General features: G+C 38.9%; 1 protein-coding gene across 6 annotated transcripts in view; it reads right to left on the bottom strand.

The window, feature by feature from the left end:
- Nucleotides 1–22401, bottom strand: part of LOC311615834 (ubiquitin carboxyl-terminal hydrolase 9X-like) — a 206135-nt gene that overhangs the window by 13784 nt on the left and 169950 nt on the right. For all 6 annotated transcript variants that reach the window (XM_084871268.1, XM_084871269.1, XM_084871265.1 and 3 more), the window contains 7 exons: nt 20204–20424; nt 17797–17987; nt 14860–15033; nt 6163–6304; nt 3348–4098; nt 2354–2477; nt 650–875 (listed from right to left, as the gene is read on the bottom strand). In XM_084871268.1, the coding sequence (XP_084727394.1) occupies nt 650–875; nt 2354–2477; nt 3348–4098; nt 6163–6304; nt 14860–15033; nt 17797–17987; nt 20204–20424 (1829 nt within the window). The remainder of the gene's footprint in view (nt 1–649; nt 876–2353; nt 2478–3347; nt 4099–6162; nt 6305–14859; nt 15034–17796; nt 17988–20203; nt 20425–22401) is intronic.

A 22401-nucleotide genomic window follows, 5' to 3' on the forward strand; every position in this document is an offset into this window, starting at 1 on the left:
TATATATTTTTTAAAAAATCCAAAACAAATCATGTGCATATTATTTTTACTACAAAAAGGTTAACTAACAAAGAATTTATATTTATCCATTAAAAAGTCAATCTTGTTCCATGCCTTCATGCTTCAGATCTTATTTGTTGGTCAATTCACTTTGTTCATTAGATACCACAAATAAGTGACTGACATACCTTGATGTGGGGTGGGGAGATGAGAAGAGATAAACCAAAGAACTTATATACTTATATGCATGGACACAGGCAATAGAGTAGTGGAGATCTAGAGAAATGAGTTGGTACTGGGAAGAATCAGGGGGGATGGGAGGAGGAGGAGAAGAGGAGAGAAAGAAGGGAAAATGGAGATATCTGTAATACTATCAATAAAAATAAATATATTTTAAAAAGTCAAACTTAACTGAACATATAGTAGAATCGGAAGACTTATACATAACTACAAGTAACAGAATAAGCAGAAGAAATTTCCCTATGTTTTTTAAATTACCCAATAATCATTACTCATTACTATGAAATAATTTTTAGTGAACTCAATAATGTATATATATCAAGCAGATATCTGTGACTATTGACATGACCTTGCAGAAATCAGGATTTACTTGTAAGCATCTCATTATTACAAAAATACTTTCAATTACCTGACTAGCAGGTCCCGGAGAAGAAAAAGACGAAGGACAAGGTCCATCTTGCAAAGAGAAGTGTGCAATAAATACTATAAGTTTTGCAAAAGCACCCCTTACTTCTGCACTAGGGCACTCCAGAAGATATTCAGAGAAGCGATTTGAAACATTAAAAAGGACGTTATGAGCAAACCAAAATCGTACATTCTTGCTGTGACGAAGGAGAATACACAAAACATCATACCTAAAATAAATAAATAAATAAATAAATAAATAAATAAATAAAATAATATTTTAAAAAAAGAAATCTTTACTTATGAGCTTTCATTCTGAAGCTTATGAGCTTTCATTACCATAGTGAACCAAAGAGTTTAAAATTAAATATATATTTTACTGATTTTTTTTTTATAGAGAGGAAGGGCGAGTAATAGAGAGGGACACCAATGAGAGAGAAACATTGATCAGCTGCTTCCTGCACACCCTCGACTGGGAATGTGCTGCAACCAAGGTACATGCATGACCCTGACCTGAATTGAACCTGGAACCCTTCAGTCCATAGGCCGACACTCTATCCAGAGCCAAACTGGTTATGGCTAAATATATTTTTATTGATTTCAGAGAGGAAGGAAGAGGGAGAGAGAGATAGAAACATCCATGATGAGAAAGAACATCATTGATTGGCTTCCTCCTGCAAGTCCCCCATTGGTGAATGAGCCCACACCCTGGGCCATGTGTCCTTGACCAGAATTGAACCTGGGACCTTTCAGTTTGCAGGCCTATACTCTATCCACTGGAAAGGGCCCAATGAGTTTTCATTAAGCAAAAAAAGAGGAAAGATCTTCTGTATTGAAATACAACTATCCATCTGTGACTTGCTGTAGTTAACCTTAGTCACAAAATGCATTAAATGAGAACTTGTGTAGGTGAATACAAATCTATTATCAAACTCTTCTTCATCCTGGTTATCTCCTTAAGATCTTCCAATTTGAAAGGTGCTAAAAATAAAGCCTTAGACAGTTTAGCTCAATAGATAGAGCATCATCCTTTGGACTGAAAGGTCCCAGGTTCAGTTCCCATCAAGGCACATGTCCAGGTTGAGGGCTTGATCCCCAGTACGGGGTATGCAGGAGGCAGCCAATCAATGATTCTCTCCAATTATTGATGTTTGAAACTCTTTTTCCCTCTATCTTCCTCTCTGAAATCAGTAAAAATATATTTTAAAAAATAGTTGTTAGAATAAGGTATTATAATGTCCACCATCCTATCTAATAAAGAATGAATATGCTAATTGGCCCCCTCAGCTATTGCTGAGGTGCCCACAGCCAATAAGGAGGAAATACGCTAATTGACTGCCCTACTCTCAAAGATGGTGGTGTCCAGTTCCCTCAGCCCTGCAGGGGCAGTAGGAACAGGGCCACTCTACACACCTGTCTCCAGAGTCCCCCAGTCACCTGAAACCCCAGGTGCCCTTGGCTAGATTCTCTTGGTTAGGGAAAAATAAAACACTATAATAATGATTAAACCATCTGTAACAATAAGAACAAAATGCAAAGCCAGGTAGGCAGCTCAGTGCATTGTCCTAATGCACCAACCATATAGGTTTGATACACAGTCAGGGCACATACAAGAATCAACCAATAAATGCATAAGTCAAATCAACAAATTGATCCCTTTCCGTTTCTAAAAATCAATTAAAAAAAAAAAAAAGGCAATGCCACATACCAATCACTGGCAGGGCCACGGACTATTTTCTTTGTGTGAAATCCAGTGGTAAAGAGGAATCTAGCAGCAAGTTGAATAGTAATCATGGTGATTTCTTCTGCTTCAGGCAACAACTGATCTTGTCCTTGAATAAAAAACACACATAAAGATTTGTTTAAATGTGTTTAAGTAAAAGCTCCATGTTTACAAAATTTTAGCTAAAAGCAATCTTTCCTAGTTATCTTAGCACTTCACCAAACTATGTAATGTTTGATTCAAAACAATTGTTTACAAGTAAAAGCTCTTCTGTTTCTAGATACTGAATGTCACTATTCTAAGGTATAGACATCTTAAAAATTTGACTTCAAACTCAAAATTATAAAAATTTTTAATGCTGACACATTAAGATTGGCCAGTGAGGTTCAGTGATTGTGCATTGACCAATGAACCAGGAGGTCAAGATTCAATTCCCAGTTGAGGCATACGCCTAGGTTGCAGGCTAGATCACCAATATGAGCTGTGCAGGAGGTAGCTGATCAGTACTTCTCTCTTATCTATCTCACCTTCTACCTTGCTCTCTAAAATCAATAAAAATATATTTTTTTGAAAAATGGAATGATACAAAGGCTAATAAATTTATGGGAAAAACTAAAAAAACAAACAAATAAAAAAAAAAACACCACATCACTAAATATAAAAAAAGATGCCTAATAAAGAAATGAAAAGTGAAACAAAGCCGAGACCGGTTTGGCTCAATGGATAGAGCGTCGGCTTGGGGATTGAAGGGTCCTGGGTTCAAGACCGGTCAAGGGCAGGTACCTTGGATGCAGGCATATCCCCAGTAGGGGGTGTGCAAGAGGCAGCTGATCGATGATTCTCTCTCATCGATGTTTCTGACTCTGTATCTTTCTCCCTTCCCCCATGTACAAAATCAATAAAATATATTTTAAAAAAAAGAAAAAAAGTGAAATAAAAAGTATTCTTATTAATAAGAAGCTATATTCCAGAAACTTACCTGGAGTAGGGCTTAAGTAAATACCATTACATGTAAGAAGTTTTTTCATAAACTGAAAATATTCTAAACTGTACTGCATTCGGTTATGAATGAATTGCACATTTTGTTTCCATACACTTCTCTCAATGGCTGATGACATCATCTGATGAGGTTTCGTGATAGTTAGCTCTGATATATATCTTATCATCTCACCATCTTGGTCTTTTGTGTCCATTCGTTCATAAAAAAGTATATAAGCATTCCACCACCTTTTCTGCCGCCTGTATGACATGCGCTTCATCATATGATCAAATACTTCTCCCATGTACTCTCCACCAAAACACTGATTTTTCATTTCTTCATCATCATCCATTTTACATTCTGTTACATCTCCATCATCAAATTTGTACCAGCGATTTCTCTTACCATCTTTACCATCATTTCTTTTAATGATGTACGAATAATAATGTCCACCACTTGCTTGTCCACTGTGTACAAGCACTCCTACAAGTCTGTATTTTGTGCTTTCTAATGTCTCACTTTCAGACTGCACAGTCTGTGGTATTAGCTGACTATCTGTGTTTACAATATCTTCTTCGAGCTTGGAAACACCTGGTACTGTGTAAGGTTCCATATCCAGCTCTCGTGGAAATTCAAAATAATCATTGAATTTAACTGCACATTCCCTTTCCCAGTCATAGTCAAATCGTTTTAACTGGATAGCAAGAACAGAAGGCAGTTTCTTAATTAGCAAACGCTTTACTGTATCAACCTACAATAAATAAAAAAAAATAATGTTCTTTTATCAAATACAACAGAGCAACTTAATAAGACATATTAAAACTTATGATCTATCTGAATTTATTTACAAATAGGTGAATAAATGATAATACAATCAGACTACTGACTTTTTCAACGTTCACAGAAAACAAAAATATGTAAATAACTTCTCATTTGGTTGCAAATTACAAAAATTAGATGGAGAAACTGATAGCTAGTTGACTTACTACTACTGCTTACTGATCAATCATGCACTTAATGTTTATTTTTTTATTTAAATATATTTTATTGCTTTTTTACAGAGAGGAAGGGAGAAGGATAGAGAGCTAGAAACATTGATCACCTGGCTTCCCACACATTACTTATCAGGGATGTGCCTGCAACCAAGGTATATGCCCCTGACCAAAATTTAACCTGAGACCCCCTCAGTCCGTAAGCCAATGCTCCATCCACTGAGTCAAACCGTTTTGGCTTGATGTTTATTTTTATGCTAATTAGAATATAACTGAAAAAATAATAGACATACTATTAAATAATAAAAGTAGCTAATATGTATGACATTTAGAGGCCTGATAACATGTTAGTGCTACAAATATTAATGCATTTAATCCTATGTTCTGGAAAAAGTGCTATCAAGGTCCTTACTATAAACTATGTGGTTTATGCCCTGCTGCTGTGGCTCAGTGGTTGAGCATTGATCTATGAATGAGGAAGTCACAGTTTGATTCTTGGTCAAAGGCACATACTCAGGTTATAGACTCCATCCCTAGTGGGAGGAATACAGGAGGCAGCCAATCAATGATTCTCTCTCATCATTGATGTTTCTCTTCCTTCTCCTTCCTCTCTAAAATCAATAAAAATATATCTACATATATAAAACCCTAAGTGATAAGAATTTTCCAATCACTATGATGCACCCTGCAGGGGGCAGAAACAGCCAGATCCAACCTGTGCACGAATTCATAAACCAGGCATCTAGTCCTATATAATAAAAGGGTAATATGCAAATTGATCCACACAGGAGAACGACTGGTTGCTGGAGCACAATGACCACCAATGGGCAAATGCTTAATGCAGAAAATGACCCCTGGTGGTCAGTGCGCTTTCACAGGAGGAGTGCAATTCAGCCAAAAGCCGGTTCATATCTTGTGAACACAGCGGACAGAGACTCTACCACCTCCACAGCAGCACTAAGGATGTCTGACTAACAGCTCCCAGGTTGCCAAAGGGATGTCTGACTGCCAGCTCAGACCCAATCCCACAGGGTAGAGGGCCTAAGCCAGCAGATGGATATCCCTTGAGGGCTAGTAGAGCATAAGAGGTTGGGAGGAGGGACCCCCTCAAGTGCACAAATTTTGGTGCATTGGGCCTCCAATATTTTTATAAAAAAATAAAATGTGATTTATGAGTGGTTATATAAGAAGTAGTGGTCCCAGAAATTGTCTAGAGCTGTGGGCAGCAGGACAAATGTTTTTAGATGCCACAATCTAAATGACATTTTAAGTCAAATCAATGCAGATACTCATTGAGAGAGCATGATTAGTCAAAATAAGTGTTTATTCTTTGCCATATCAAATGTATCTTCAAAGACATGTTATTACTCCATTCCACAAACTGATGTTTTTAAAAATAAAAGTGACTGAAAAATCTCATGTAATCAAATAAAATTAGCATCCTGTTCATCTAAACTTGAAGAATAATAGTATAAGAAAGGGAAAAATATTTCCTACTATCAACTCTTCAGGTAGAAGTTGGTTAATGGCAACTTATTAAGGGAAAAATGAAAAGTAACTGTGCAACTTTTAGCTGCAGAGATTTCTAAAATTAGTTATCCAACTGTAATGGTTTTTCCTACTCCACTGCATTATTTTCTCTCAATATTATTTCCCTGACAAATTCTTTTATCAGTTGTCATCTTAACTACTTCTTTGCTACCACTATAAAAAAGCAGAGATGACACAAAGATAAATTTTTAGGTTAGACACCAACAACTCTCATGTATTCCAGTTCTGTTAAATGCAATTATATGTATTTTTAAAAATTGAACCATACACACCTTTTTATCACATTTTTCACAACGATATGCATTTGCACCTTCCAATAAATCTCCTTTGATATACTGTTCCAAAGAATCAAGAAGGTTTTGATGATTTCTAATATCTACATTCAAAGTTGTAAAAGATTCTTCACACTCGTATCTAAAGATATTATTTAAGAAGTAATCAGTAATATGAATGTAAAAAAAAATAAAATGATCAAAAGGACTTACTACTTTGGTTTCTAAATATTATCTTTATTTTTGAATTTGAAGAAAAATAAATTTGCAATATTTACTATATCATGTCAGGTGCATTAGTAACACAGTGTTATTAATATTCTACAGTTATCTTTTTTTGGTCAATGTATTAGATTTTTTACACACATTATCTATTTCCTTTGCCTTCATGAAAAACCTAAGAGAACTATGAATACAACCCTACTTCATGAAGAAACAGAGGCAGGGTTGAGGGTTTGATGTCATAGAGATTAATATGGTTCAGTTTATTACAGGCAGAATGGTGATTAGAAGACTTATTTGGCCTAATTGCTTAAGTTCTTTATATTCTCTCATACCGCAACTTGAATTATCTGTTTAAGTAATAATTATTGGCAAGATAAATGTAAGGATTCATAAAGTTCAGGAAAAGGTTATCATTTCTGTAATGGAAAAATAGCAGTTAATACTTATAGCACTTAGATATTAGGATCCAACACAATGTATGCATCTGCTACTTGGCTGTACAGTCATAAAAAATTAGTTAAGAAGAAACATGTTTGGGGGGGAAACCAAGATGCCAGCATAAGTAAACATCTGAACTGCCTTGCACAATTTCAAAACTAAATCTAAAAGACAAAACGAACATCTAGAACCACAGGAAGGCTGGCTGAGTGGAAATTCTACAACTAGAAGGAAAGAAAAGCACACTGAGATTCACAGGAGCTGTGGACAGCAGAGGTAGGGAGGAGTGTGGAGAGAGGGCTGGAAACTGAGTACACAGCTGGATTTCTCAATTGGAAGGGAGACAAAAGCTCCCAACTGCTCTGAACTCATTTCTGGGCAAGACTCTGGCCACCCAGGCTGATATGGGGAGAAACTGAACTGTCTGGCAGTGGGCAAAACTCGAGGGTGGTTTTCTCTCAGAGGTTACTGCAGGACAATGAGACCCAGAGGCCTCTTAGGGCAAGGCTGATGGGTAGCCATTGCTGTTTGATTGGCCTGAGACTCCGCCCATCCAAGATGAGCGCAGAGGCTTTTGCATATGAATGGCCTGATCCTTTGAATTCTAAACTTACCTAACAAACTGCAGCTGAGTCAGCGAGACCAGAACATCCAAAAGAAGCCCAAGGCCCCCCGAGCAGCTTGCATTGCTTCACAGCTGGTCTTCATCTGGGCACCTCCAAAACCCAAACAAAGAAGTGGAATCTGTAGATCTCTCCATAGCTCCTGCTGGGTAGCCCCAGGCAAAGGCAAAATTAGCACCTCCTTGGAGATCCAAGAGCCAGTGTACCCAGTGGTCAGAGTGGGACCATCCAGTTTACAACTCCTCAGATCCCTAAGGACCACATTTAGGGGGCAGATTTAGTGAGCACTAAAGCCCCACTGAAGCAAGTCTTGCTTTATAAGGGTGTCTCCAGCACTGAAGTTCTCCCAGCTTAGACACAGCTGATTCTCACAGCCAACTGGCTTGGAGGTCAATTCCTCCCAGTGATCCTAACCACAATCAAGACTTAACTATAATAAGATTGTGCACAAAGCCCACAAAGGGGTGCACCAAGAATGTTCACCTCAGGTAACTGAGGAGGATGAGGCACTGGACCTTATAGGACATCTAGCACAAAAGCCACTCTATCAAGTCAGGGAAGCAGCTAAGAATCAGAGACAAAGAAACACATCACAGATTAAAGAAACGGAGGAAAGCAAACAACTGAATATAGAGTTCAAAACCACAATTATAAGGTTTTTCAAGAATTTTCTAGAAAAGGTAGATAAATTTCATGAGACACTGAGAATAAGATAAAGGACCAACTAGAAATTAAACATACCTGACTGAAATTAAAAAAATAACATATAAAGATCCAACAGCAGACTAGAGGATTGCAAGAATCCAGCCAAAGATTTGAAATACAAAAAAGCAAAAATCACAAACGGCAAAGCAAAAAGCAAAAAGAATCCAAAAATATGAAGATAGTATAAGGAGCCTCTGGGACAACTTCAAAACTTACCAACATCCGAATTATGGGGATCTCAGAAGAAGAGAGCAAGACACTGAAAACCTATTTGAAGAAATAATGATTGAAAACTTCCCCCAACTAATGAAAGAAATAGACTTACAAATTCAGGAAGCACACAGAACCCCAAACAAGAGGAATCCAAAGAGGACCACACCAAGACACATCAAAATTAAATGCCAAGGGCAAAAGACAAAGAGAGAATATTCAAAGTGGCAAGAGAAAAACAGTTACCTACAAAGGAGCACCCATACAATTGTCAGCTGATTTCTAAACAGAAACTATGCAGGCCAGACAGGAATGGCAAGAAATACTCAAAGTGATGAATAGCAAGAACCTACAACCAAGATTACTCTACCCAGCAAAGCTATCATAGAATTGAAGGTCAGATAAGGAGCTTAACAGATAAGAAAAAGTTAAAGGAGTTCATTACCACCAAACAAGTATTATACAAAATGCTGAAAGATATTTTTTAAGAAGAGAAAGAAGAAAAAGGTAAAGATAAATATTATGTACAACCAATACATATCAATCAACAAGTGAATCTAAAAATCAAGTGAATAAAAAAATCTTATGAACAGAATAAACTGGTGAATATAACAGAATCAGGGGCACAGAAAGGGAGTGGACTGATAATTCTCGGGGTGGGGAGGAATGGTTATGGGATGTGTGGAAAGAGACTGGACAAAAATGGTACACCTATGGATGAGGATAGTGAGAGGTGGGTGGGTAAGGGCTGAGGATGGGGTGGGAACAGGGTAGAGGAGAGCTATGGGGTGGGGGAAGGAACTGTAATAATCTGAACAATAAAGATTTATTGAAAAAAATTATAAAAATAATAAAAAAGAATAGATGTGGGATGAAGTCAACGTTCCAAATTAAAGTGATATCCTACAAAAGACTTTTAGAAATTTCTGACATATACTAATAAACTCATATAATGGAAGGTGGAAAACAGAATCAACAATTAAATCCATTCATGCAATAGACATATCAAGAGTGCCTACCATATTTAAAACACAAGGGGATACTATTTATTTATTTACCAAAGGCCGGGTGCACAAAATTCATGCATGGGGGCGGGGGTGTATCTTAGCCCTGCCTGCACCTTCTCCAATTTGGCACCCCTCTGACCGTTTAGACCCGGGATCGGACATCCCTCTCACAATCCAGGACTGCTGGTTCTCAACTGCTTGCCTGCCTTCCTTCCTGATTGCCTCTAACCGCTTCTGCCTGCCAGCCTGATCATCCCCAAACTACTCCCCTGCCAGCCTGATTGACTGCTCCCCTGCCAGCCTGTTCACCCCTAACTGCTCTCTCCTGCAGGCTTGATTGCCCCAATTGCCCTCCCCTGCAGGCCTGGTGCCTACTAACTGCCCTCCCCTGCTGGCCATGTTGTGGTGGTCCAAACAGGGGCAGAATCTTTGACCACATGGGGACAGCCATCTTGTGTGTTGAAGTGATGGTCAATTTGCATATTACTCTTTGATTAGTTAGGATAGAGGGCTTGTGCATGAGTGGGGGCAACCTGGTTTGCCCTGAAGGGTGTCCTGGACCAGGGTAGGGGTTCCTTTGGGCATGGGGTGGCCTGGGTGGGGACCCTGTAGTGGTTTGCAAACAATCCATACCCCAAGCTACACAAGCATAGGCCCTGGTATCTGGAATTAATTTATCTTCTACAATTGAAACCATGTAGCCTGGAGTGAAGGCCTGAACCCGCCAGGACTGCAGAAGCTTGGCTTCCTCTATTGATTGGGGCAACCCTAGCCTCCTGCCCTTCCAGGTAAGTGGCTGCTGCCATTTCTGTTAGAATTTATAAATCTTCTATAATTGAAACTTTGTACCTTTGAGTGGAGGCCTCGGCCAGGTAGGGTGTGCCAAAAGCTTAGCTTCCTCCATCGCCTTGGAAACCCAAGCCTCCCTCCTGCTCTCTGTGGCCGCAGCCATCCTGGTTGGGGTTAATTTGCATACTCACTCAATGGGCTGTTGGGTATAGTGGAGTGATGATTAATTTGCATATTATTCTTTTATTTGATAGGATGTTTTTATATATAATTTATTTTAAATTTATCTTTATTGTTGAACATGTCCACTGTACTCCTAACTCCTCGCCAGGACTTCATCTCACCATACTACTGAGGATGTGGAAAAAAGGGAACCCTAATGCACTGCTGTTGGGAATGCAGATTGCACAGATACTGTGGTAAACAGTATGAAATTTTCTCAAAAAGTTAAAAATGGAAATGCCATTTGACCCAGTGACCCCATTTCTAAAACACCAAATCAGAACACCCCTTCTGTTCATAGTGCACTTTATATAATAGTAGCTAAGATCTGGAAACAGCTAAATTACCCTCAACAGGTGAGCAGGTTACAAAAGTGTGGTTCATTTACACAATGGAATACTAAAAAATATTTCTTTTTTACCCTTTGAGATAACAGAGGGGCCTGGCGATTATTACATTAAGTGAAATAAGTCATTCAGAGAATGACAAGTCTCACATATTCTAATTTATATGTAAAATCTAATGAAAAAAGTAAATCCAGAGACATAGAAGCATGGAATAGGTTGAGGAATTTCAGATGGAAGGGGTAAGAGAGAGGCAGGAATACATTAACAGAAGAATTTATATGTATATATGCATAGTTCATTAATACAGATGTTGTTTGAGCCATAATCTTCACTTTAGAAATTTTTACTTAACCAGTTAACTGCAATGTGTCCAAAACAGAAACTATCCCCACACGCTATATTTTGAATTTAACAAACCAATTTGCAATGAATATTTTAAGAATAATTATGTTACAATTTGAGTGTTCTTGAATACTTTCAGGTGAAAATTCTCATGAAAAATGATTTTAAAGTTGGTCAGGGCTGCCACTTAGGAAAAACATTATTTTTTATAGTCATGCATGGTGTGTGGGGAAGGTCTACTGCTTGTGTCTATAAGCACTTAGGACATATACAAATAAAAGTTTTTATGGATGGTTTATAATGGAAATTGTCAATTCCATTTGTTTTCTAAGATATTTTTTATTCTCTGTAGACAGAAGTCAGTCCACAGAGAATAAAAAATATCTTAGAAAATAAATGGAATTGACAATTTCTCCTAAAATATAGAATGCTCTATTAAAACAATTTTCTACAACATAAAAAATACTTTGGACTCTTAAACAGCCATAAAGTATCTATGTTTTAAAAGACCAGTGACTATAGTGCCATTACTATGGGACACCAGGAGGTGCACTATGGGTTCCACTGGTGCAGAGGGTCTGGGTTTTGCATGATTTCACGTGCTGGGCCTCTACTCTAACAATAATTAAAACTAGTTTAGTTGAAACATTCAATTTGAGTAAATAATTGAGGAGTAATAGCAACAGGTGATAAAAAATTGCATACTTTTTATTGTCTATTTAATGTAAAATGTCTTTTTCTAAGAATTGAAAGTTGTCAAGCCAGGTGATTAAGTATCTCCCCAACTTTCAAAGGAATGGCATTATGGAAAGAATGACATGATAAAATTTCTCATTTATATAAAACTAATGGCCTGGTGCATGCAATTAGTGCATTGTGGTGGAGTGGGAGAGGACGTTTCCTTAGCTCAGCCTCCCCCCTCTATAATTGGGGACCCCTCGGGGTATGTCTGACAGTCGAACATCTTTCTTGCAACATGGGACCACTGGCTCATAACTGTTCACTTGTCTGCCTACCTGATAGCCCCTAACTGCCTCTGCCTGTCGGTGTGTCTGATTTCCGTTAACACCTCTGCCTGCCTGATTGCCCATAACCTCTCTGCCTGTCTGTCTGATCACCCCTAATTGCCCTCCACTGCTGCCCTGACCTTGACCTCAAATGCCCTCCCCTGTCAGCCTGATCTTGTCCCCAACTGCCCTCCCCTGCCAGCCTGATTGCCCCTAACTGATTCTGTCTTGGCCCCTACCATAATGGCTTTGTCTGGAAGTCTGGTGTCCACTCGACCCAGTCTAATTAGCATATTTCACTTTTATTAGTATATATACAATAGATCACATAGGATAGGATTGCATTAATAGGGGTCGGGGAAAGCCTTTTTCAACAGGAGGAGATGCTGTTGGCAGAAAAAAATACATACGTAATTCCTAAATCTGGACAATAGCCAGTCATATGCACTATACTGCTGACGCTCTATCCACTGAGCCAAACCAGTTTCGGCAGGAGGCAGAGCTTTTGATGCTGACTGGCATAAACACCGACCAATCAGAACCAAATCTGGGTGAACTGTGCAGGCTGGGGGCTGAGGAGGTGTTTTAAAGGGCAATAGCTGTTTGGTGTAAGGAAGTAGTTCACATTTTTTTAAATTATTTTTTAAGGGTTTAGGGTCAGGGTTAGGGTTAGGGCTAGTTTTAGGGTTAAGATTAGGGTAAGAGCTAGGGTTTAGGCTCAGGTTTCGGTTCAATTTCTTAAGGACCGATTTGGCAATATAGTGCATATAGCTGGCTATCAATCCAGATATAGGGATTATATATTTTTGTCTGCCAAGAGCATTTCCTCCTGTTGAAAAAGATTTTTCACTCCCATTTAAGCAATGCTATCCTATATAATCTATCTATACTAATAAAAGGGTAATATGCTAATTAGAGTCAATTGACCATCTTTTGGACAAAGCCATGATAGTAGGGGCTGAGGCAGAGGCAGTTAAGGGCCATCAGGCTGGCAGGGGAGGGAACTTGGGAACGAGATCAGGCCAGCTGGGGAGTGCAGTCAGGGGTGATCAGGCAGGAGAGGCAATTAGGGATGATTAGGCCAACAGGGAGAGCAGTTAGGAGCGAATCAGGCTGGCAGGGAAAGCAAGTTAGGGGTGAGATCAGGTTGACAGGGGAGGGCAATCATGAAGGCAGGCAGAAGCAATTAGAGCCAACAGGCAGGCAGGCACAGATGTTAGGGGCAATCAGGCAGAGGCAGTTAGGGGTGACCAAGCAGGTAGGCAGGTGAGCAGTTAGAAACCAGTGGTCCCAGATTGTGAGAGGGATATCGAACTGCCAGTTTAGTCCAGATTCCACAGGAATCAGGACTAAACAGGCAGTTGGACATCCCACAAGGGGTCCCCTATTGGAGAGGGTGCAGGCTGGGTTGAGGGAATACCCCATGCACAAATTTCGTGCACCAGGCCACTAGTCTATATATATAAAAGGCTAAGTAACCAACCATCTATCTGACTGACTGGCCAACACATATGATGCGCACTGGCATTTAAAAAATAAACGTTGCCTCAAGCATGCATTATCTATCTATCTATCTATCTATCTATCTATCTATCTATCTATCTATCTTGTTGGCACCAATCACACAAATGCATCTCAATCTGTCATTGTCCATCATGAATTTAGCTGGCACTTCTTTTACAGAGAAAGGGCAAATAGCTATTTTAAAATATTTCTTTTAATTAATTTCCTTTCAATGTGTGCAAATCTGTGCACTGGGCCATAAGCTGATGATAATTTAAAGGGCATCTTTTTAATTTCTATAGGAAATAGCGATCCAGACCAGCCAGTGAGCTTCACAAGTTATTATATTTAAGATATTTCAATTATTATTTTAAATATAACATGATAAACAAGTGTCTTAAGTAATAAATAGATTTATGGAAACTGGCATTTCATGTCCCCAGATATGACAGAACGTCATAGACAAGAAAAAGCATACAACTCTTGCCCTAGATAGTTTAGCTCTGTGGTTATAGTGAAGGTGGGAGAACTGAAGGGTTTTCAAGGACATGTAGCTTGGTTATAGGCTCAATCCCTGGTCCCATTTGGATGGAACACATGCAGGAAGCAACCAAACTGATGGATCTCTCTCACATCCATGTTTCTCTTAATGTCTCTTCCCTTCCCTTACACTCTCACTATAAATCAATTAAAAAAATATCTTCAAGTGAGGATTAACAAAAACAAACCAAAAAAGTCTACAACTATTTATCAACTGTTTCTATTACTCCTCAATTATTTACTCAAATATTTACTATAGTAAGAATAAAAATTTACTGAAAATAAAATATCCTATATAATAAAAATAATATGCAAATCAACCAAAAGGCAGAATGACCGGGCATTGACCACCACTGGGAGTGCTGCTCAGCCACAAACTGGGCTCATGGCTGGGGTGAATAACGGCCTGCCTCAGTGGCAGTGCTAAGAATGTTTGACTATGACCCCACAGGCCTAAGCGGAAGGACTGTTCTCTCAGGACTCCAGGACTGCAAAAGGATGCGGGTCAAGCTGAAGAACCTTCCCCTCTCCTGAGTGCATGAATGTCGTGCACTGGGCCTGTAGGATGTATATACAATATTTCAGTATAACACAGAATATAACTCATTCACAATTGTAGACATTTAGTAGTAACTGGCATGCACTGTTTCTATATATAAGTACTAATGAAGATTTAATTTACATTATTTTTTTTAAAGCCTTCAGGAAGGATATATTAAAAACATTAAATAGCAATTACCTATGTGGGCAGCCTTGGCAAATCTTCTGATCAGCAAAGGAACCTCCTAGGACTTGACTTAGGATAGCTGGATATCCTAAAGCTTTTAGAGCTTCATCTAAACTATCCACCAAAGAATTAAAAAATTCTAAGGCATCATGTTGTTCACGAAGATTAATAGGTTCACCCCAAAGCCTAAGGAGAAAGTAAGACAAAACAAGTACAAAACTATTGCAGAATATATGTCTTTTTCATAACAGAAACAAAAATTAACAGAAATGAAAGCTGAGTCTTTCCCCCCCCCCCCCCCCCCAGTTACTCTTCACCTGAGGATATTTTTTCCATTGATTTTTAGAGAGATTGGAAGGGAAAAGGAGAGACAGAAACACTGGGAGAGAGGCACATTGACTGGATATTTCCTGCACACACTCATACCACGGCTGGGGAACCTGCATCTGAGGTATATGTCCTTAAACAGAATCAAACTTGGGACCCTTCAGTTGAGGAGCTGACGCTGTATTCCCGGATTCAAAATGGCTAGGGCAAAAGTTAAGTGTTTATCCCTTCATAAAAGAAGTGGAAACAAACCAATATGTTCTATGTATTGGGTGGCAATCATAAATACAATGGAAGAGCATATTAAAAACTAGAGGACCTGTGCATAGATTCGTGAACTAGTGGGATCCCTCGACCTGGCCTGAAGGATAAGGCCAAAACTGGTTCTGTGACATCCCCGAGAGGTCATGGATTATAAGAGGGCACAGATCAGGCTGAGGGACCCCACAATGCACGATCAGAGCTGGGGAGTGACTTGGGAGGTTAGCTAGACAGCGAGGGACCAACCCTGTGAGGGCTCCAGGGCATGTCTGCTCTATCTTGCAATCCTGATTGGCCAGACCCCAGTTGCAAGCTAATCTACAGGTTGGAGTGCCTGCCCCCTTGTGGTCAGTGCACGTCATAGCGAGTGGTAGAGTGGCCTTAGCATGTCATTAGCATATCACACTTTGATTGGTTGAATGGATGACCAGATACTTTATAATGGGCTTTTATTACATAGGACTAGTGTAAGCTGACCAGAAGTCCCACTTTTGGCAGGACGGTCCGATTTTTAACAATTTGTCCTGTGGTATTTTTAAAAAGTCCAGATTTTTGGAATCTTTCTAAAAATTGGGACTTTTTAAAAATGCCAAAGGTCACAGGACAAATTGTTAAAAATCAGGACTGTCTCACAAAAAGTGGGATGTCTAGTCACCTTAGACTTGTGCACTGGGAGGGGTGTCCCTCAGCATGGCTTGCACCCTTTTCAATCTGGGAACCTCAAAGGATGACCTACTGCTTGTTTACAGGAAAAGGACCTAAACTGGCAGTCAATATCCCTCTCGCAATCTGGAACTGCTGGCTCCTAACCGCTCACTACCTCTCTGCCTGATTGCCCATAAGCACTCTGCCTGCTGGCCTGCTCGCTTCCAACTCCCCCCTGCCACCAGCCTGCTTGTCCGCAAATGCTGCCCCCTGACAGTCTGATTACCTCAACTGTTCCCAGTGTCAGTGTGCTCACCTCCAACTGCCCCCTCACTAATCCCTCAATGATGCCCCCTGTTGACCTGCTCTCACCATAATTAAGAGTTAGTAGGATTTGATTCTGGTCAAGGGCATGTATTTGGGTTGCACATACCAATGTCTCTCCCCCTCCCTTCCACTCTCTCTAAAAAATATCAATAGGAAGATATGCTCGGGTGGATGAGGATTAAAGAAACCCCCCTCAAAATGGGAAACACCAAATTTACTAATGTTAGGATGTCATATTCAAACCCATCTTTCAATACCCTTAATTTCTCTCTCCTTTCCTCCCTTTCTCTTCCTCCCTCATTTATTCCTTCCTTCTTTCTTCCCTCCCTCCTTCCCTTTCCCTCTCTCTCTTTCTTCCTCCTTTTTCATTTTTGATTCAGTTGTATTATAGTATTATAATACAAACATATCCACTAGGTCAGGTAGAAAGTTTTATTTTTTATGTATTTATTTTCTAAAATATATTTTATTGATTTTTTGCAGAGAGGAAGGGAGAGGACAGAGAGGTAGAAACATCAATGAGAGAGAAACATCGACCAGCTGCCTCCTGCACACTCCCCACTGGGTATGTGCCGCAAACAAGGTACATGCCCTTGACCAAAATAGAACTTGAGACTCTTGAGTCACAGGTCAACACTCTATCCTCTGAGCCAAACTGGTTAGGGCATAAAGTTTTATATATATTTAAATGATTGAAAAAAAAAAAGTATTCCATGATATGTAAAAATGATATAAAATTCAACTTTCTGTGTCCATGAACAAAGTTTTATTAAAAGAGCCACACTCCATAATTTACATATTATCTATGGTTGATTTGTTGTTATAATAGCAGAGCTGAATACTTATGACAGACCATATGATCTGCAATCCTAAAATATACAGGAACAAAGGAAAACAGTAAATACTAAAAATAGCACAGAAATGCAATTAGCAAAATCCAGATTCTGATCATTTATATTCCCTCCTATTGAGGCAATGATAAAGAAAAAACTTAGAAAAACAAAATGCTACCAAATATATATACCAAAGTATATACATAGAATGGCCATGTAATTATGATCTCTGAATGTATATAATCTGGCCACTCAGAGTACCTCTCTTGAATACCTCATTTATTTGATATCAAAGATATTATAAATTGTGCCCCTGATCAGTTTTCCCTTTTGCACTGGCTGATAGAAAGCTCAGGGCAATTGTAGTTGATCTTCAGCAAAAGTCCAAAATACTTCTGGTATCCATTTGAGATACAAATACACTGAGTGGCCAGGTTATTATGCATTCAGAGATCATCATAATCTGGCCACTCAGTGTATATTCTAATATATTTTGAAAGTTTAAAATTAGTATATTGAGTTTTCATAAAACCAAAATTATCCACTCATAACTTACCTGAACTGTTTCCAAAATCCTCTGGGCACATAGTACTGTAACTGGGAAGCAGCTAAATGACCAAAGATGACCTGTAGGTGTCTTAGGACACCAATATTGTACTCTTTCCTGTCTTTTGTCTTACTTACTGCTGGTTTGTATTCAAATTGATGAGAATATCCAAATACATCATCTCGGGGATCAACATTACTCTAGAGACCAAAAACATTATTGATAAAGATATTATTTATTTATTTATTTATTTATTTATTTATTTATAGAGGTATCTTTTTAAAAAAAATATAAATATTTTATTGATTTTTTACAGAGAGGAAGAGAGAGAGATAGAGAGTTAGAAACATTGATGAGAGAGAATCATTGATCAGCTGCCTCGTGCACACCCCCTACTGGGGATGTGCCCGCAACCGAGGTACATGCCCTTTACCGGAATTGAACCTGGGACTTTTCAGTCCGCAGACCGATACTCTATCCACTGAGCCAAACCAGTTTCGAGTATGATAGTTACTTAATATAACTTAAAGAGTTCAGTGAAATAAATAGAGACAAATAGTGAATAAAAGATTTGCATTATTTTATGTTTTGATATCTATAGCACATAACTTTCACTTTATGTTAGAGTTTATACCTACTATTTCACAGGTGAGTTATTATACAAAGATGATAAAAGTGTAATACTGAACATTTATTTAAGATTGTATAATATGAAAGAATTAGAGGTGTGTAGATTGAATTAGTGACAAAGGAATGTTTTGCAATATGTAATACTGGGGAAATAAATCACCTAGCCTTTCTAGGATTCAATTTCTTCTTGTAGAAATAACACATTCTTCATGTACTATACTATAGGCCTACTGCACAACATTTGAGCGTTGGGGGGAAGAAGGAGATACCCTCAGCCTGGTCTTTGCCCTCTCTCAGTCCGGGACCCCTAAGGCTTAGGAAATATCTGCCTGCTGGCTTAGGTCTGCTCCCTGTGAGTCCAACTTTTAGTTGAGCGGCACTTCTCCTGTGGGAGCACACTGATCACCAGGGGGCAGCCTCTGTGTTGAGTGTCTGCCCCATGGTGGTCAGAGAACATTATAGTGAGTGGTCAGTCGTTCTGCTGTTTGGTCAATTCTCTTTTATTATATAGGATTAGATACTTTGGATTGATGGCCTGAATAACTATTATTGTTAATTAATACTGTTAATGAGACCATACAGCATTATTTAAAAGAGTGAAAAAAAAGTCTGTTTCTTTACCAGAGAAAAACATAAAGTATCATAAAAATCAACAGATCATAAATCAAAAAAAGGTAGAATTGAAATATACTTTGAAACAGGGGTGGGGAAATCTTTCTACCAAGGGCCATTTGGGTAATTATAGCATAATTCTTGGGCTATTAAAAATGATCAACTTAAAGAGTTAAATTAAATGCTATAATTAGGTCAAACATTTAATTAACTCATCCATTACTACTGCTTTGGTAGGGCTAGTCCAAATGATTTTGTGTGTCTTATATGACCCATAGGAGGGACACTCTCACCTCTGCTTTAAAACATTAAAAGAATGAAAATATAACCTAATTAAAAAATAATTAAAAAACGTACTGCCCAGCAGTGGTGGCACAGGGTTAAGTGTTCGCCTATGAACTAGAAGGTAATGGTTTGACTCCAGGTAAGGAATTTGCCTGGGTTGAGGGCTGTGTCCCCAATTGTGCAGGAGGCAGATGATCAATGATTTTCTCTCATTATTTTTTTTTTTAAAAATTAATTTTAGAAAGGGAGAGGAAGAGAGATATAAACATCAATGATGAGAAGGTCATTGTTCGTTTGCCTCCTGCACATCCCACACTGGTGACTGAGTCTTGCATCCCAGACATATGACCTGACCTGGTATTGAAACCTGATCTTCTGGTTCACAGGTTGATGCTCAACCACTGAGCCATACTGACTGGGCTCTCTTTCATTATTGATTTTTTTCTCTCTCTCCCTTACTTTCTGAAATCAATAAAAATATAGAAGAAAAATGAACATATTTAGGAAAAAAAGAACATTTTATAACTTAAAACATCAAACTAAATTCTGGCAAATAAAACATGATTTTATCAACTGTTATGTAAGAAATAAACAGAAAAGCTGTGATAAAGATTACCAATTGCAGTTTAAATTCTATTAGATAATAAACACTATGATATGCCAAAGGTTCTCAAAGATTCTTTGGATTGATATTACATGTTCAAGTTAATTAAAACTGTTCAAGTTATTTAAAACTGTTCAGTATATTCAAATAAGGGTCCCATATCTCAAAAACCATAATCCTATCAGCAAATGCAGTTCAAAAAAATCTGATGAGCTGAAATATTCAAAGAGGGAAAAAAAAAGATATTAAAACACACAAAATCCAGAATTTATAATTAAAATTTACCTCATTGTCCTGCTTTTCGTCATTGAACATATCATCATCTATATCACTACCTGTGCCTTCAATTGCAAGAATACTGTTCCTGATGGAAGGAATCATGTATAGCTGCTGGATCACAGAATTCATGTAACAAGTAGCACCAGCATTTTTGAGACCCACAAATCCTTTTGGTGGGCGAGGGCCAACAGGTGGTAGATATTCCCACTCAGTAAGTGCTTCACAACCTGAGATAAAAAGAAAAAAAGTTTCTCAGAACATGAACGTGGTTCTGTCCACTGGCAGCTCTGTTGTGCCAACAAATATTGGTAAGAAATGATCACTACCACAGACACTGTGAAAAAGAACTCTCCATTTCCCCCCTAATAATGTGTCACTGAAGTACAGAACTATTTGATTAGTCTGTATTTTTATTGATATGCTTTCATGACAACCTTCATATAAAGTCATATAGGTAATATAACATTAATTTTTTTGTGTCATCATAGGTTTACTTTATATATTTAATTAGTTGCATTCAACTCATTGGTGTCAGAACTTAAAATAAATCAAAATGTTTCATCTGAATCAAAATGTTATACTTCACATTTTAATTACATGTTCAAGTTATTTAAAACTGTTTATATTCAAGTAAGGGTCCCATTGACAAAAACTATAATCCTAAAGTGAGTATCTATTGTAGGGGTAGGATTGCTACCCTGTGGTTGTGAAGGCCTGTAAATCATTTGGTTTGGCACTGACAAAACATTAGGGGTGCGTTAACGAAATGTTTGACCTAATGTAGCAGGCTTATTTTTAAAGTGGATAATTTTGTATAGGCTGAGAATCCTAGCTAATAAAAGTAATATGCAAATTGACCATCACTCAAACACATAAAATGGCTGCCCCCATGTGGTCAAAGATGGCCACCCCATGTGGACACAGATGGCCGCCAGAAGATGTCCAGCAGGGGAGGGCAGATGGGAGGGACCAGGCCTGCAAGGGAGGGCAGTTGGGAGTGATCAGGCCAGCAGGGAGGGCAAATGGGAGGGGCCAGGCATACAAGGGAGGGCAGTTGGGGGCAATTAAGCCTGCAGGAAATGGCACTTAGATGTGACCAGTCTGTCAGAGAAGGGAAGTTGGGGGCAACCAGGCTAGCAGGTAAGAGCAACTGGGGAGGGGAGGGGGGACCTAGGACTGAAGGGGAGAGCAGTTGGGCGGGACCAGGCCTGCAGGGGAGGGCACTTAGGGGTGACCAGGCCTGCAGGGGAGGACACTTAGGGGAAAACAGGCTGGCAGGGGAGCAGTTAAGCATCAATCAGGCTGGCAGGTGAATTAGGGGTGATCAGGTTGGGAGGCAGAAGCGGTTAGGTGCAATTAGGAAGGTGAACAGTTGGGAGCCAGCAGTCCTTGATTGTGAGAGGGATGTCTGAATGCCCAATCCTACTGGATCAGACCTAAATGGGCAGTTGGAAATCCCCCAAGGGATCCAGATTGGAGAGGGGGCAGGCTGAGCTGAGAGACAAAACCCCCGTGCATGAATTTCATGCAGTGGGCCTTTAGTCTGTATTATAAAAAGCATCAGACTGTAATACCATAATGACCAAACAAGGGTCACCAGGAGTTGTACTGATGGGTCCTGCGGCAGGAGGGACTCTGGGTACCACAGAGGTGGTGCGGCAGGTCTGGGTCCTTTGGTGGTAGCGCAACAGGAAGGAGGAGCTGCGAACAGGGCAGCAAGCCCTGGGCTTCTAGTGATGTTATAAATATCCAAAAGGCCCTTAGCAGAAAAAAGGTTCCCTCCTCCTGATTTTGTCTTCTGTATAAATGTAAAAACTGGTTTTCATACACCCAGTGTTATTTTAAGGAGTAAATGAAATAGTGTATTTAAAAGATATGTAAGAACTATGTATCACTTTATATCATGCTCCAATAACCATAAAACCAAACACCATAAACATGAACCACTTAATAGTAAATATTGAACTGCAAACTGTATCCTATATAATAATAAAGGAACACTGTAACAATAACGATCAATGTGTAAACACTAGAGTGCATTTATACTATAAAAAAATAGTATAACCTACTACACACCTGGGCCACATTATAGCCTATTGCTCCTACATGACCTGTATACCATGAATACTGAAACACAATGCTAAATATGTATCGTTCTAAACATATAAAAATTCAGGAAATAAAGGAAGCAAAAGAAAACGGTA

This window comes from Pipistrellus hanaki (genome assembly GCF_964339955.1).
Source record: "Pipistrellus hanaki genome assembly, chromosome: Y".
Lineage (NCBI taxonomy): Eukaryota > Metazoa > Chordata > Mammalia > Chiroptera > Vespertilionidae > Pipistrellus > Pipistrellus hanaki.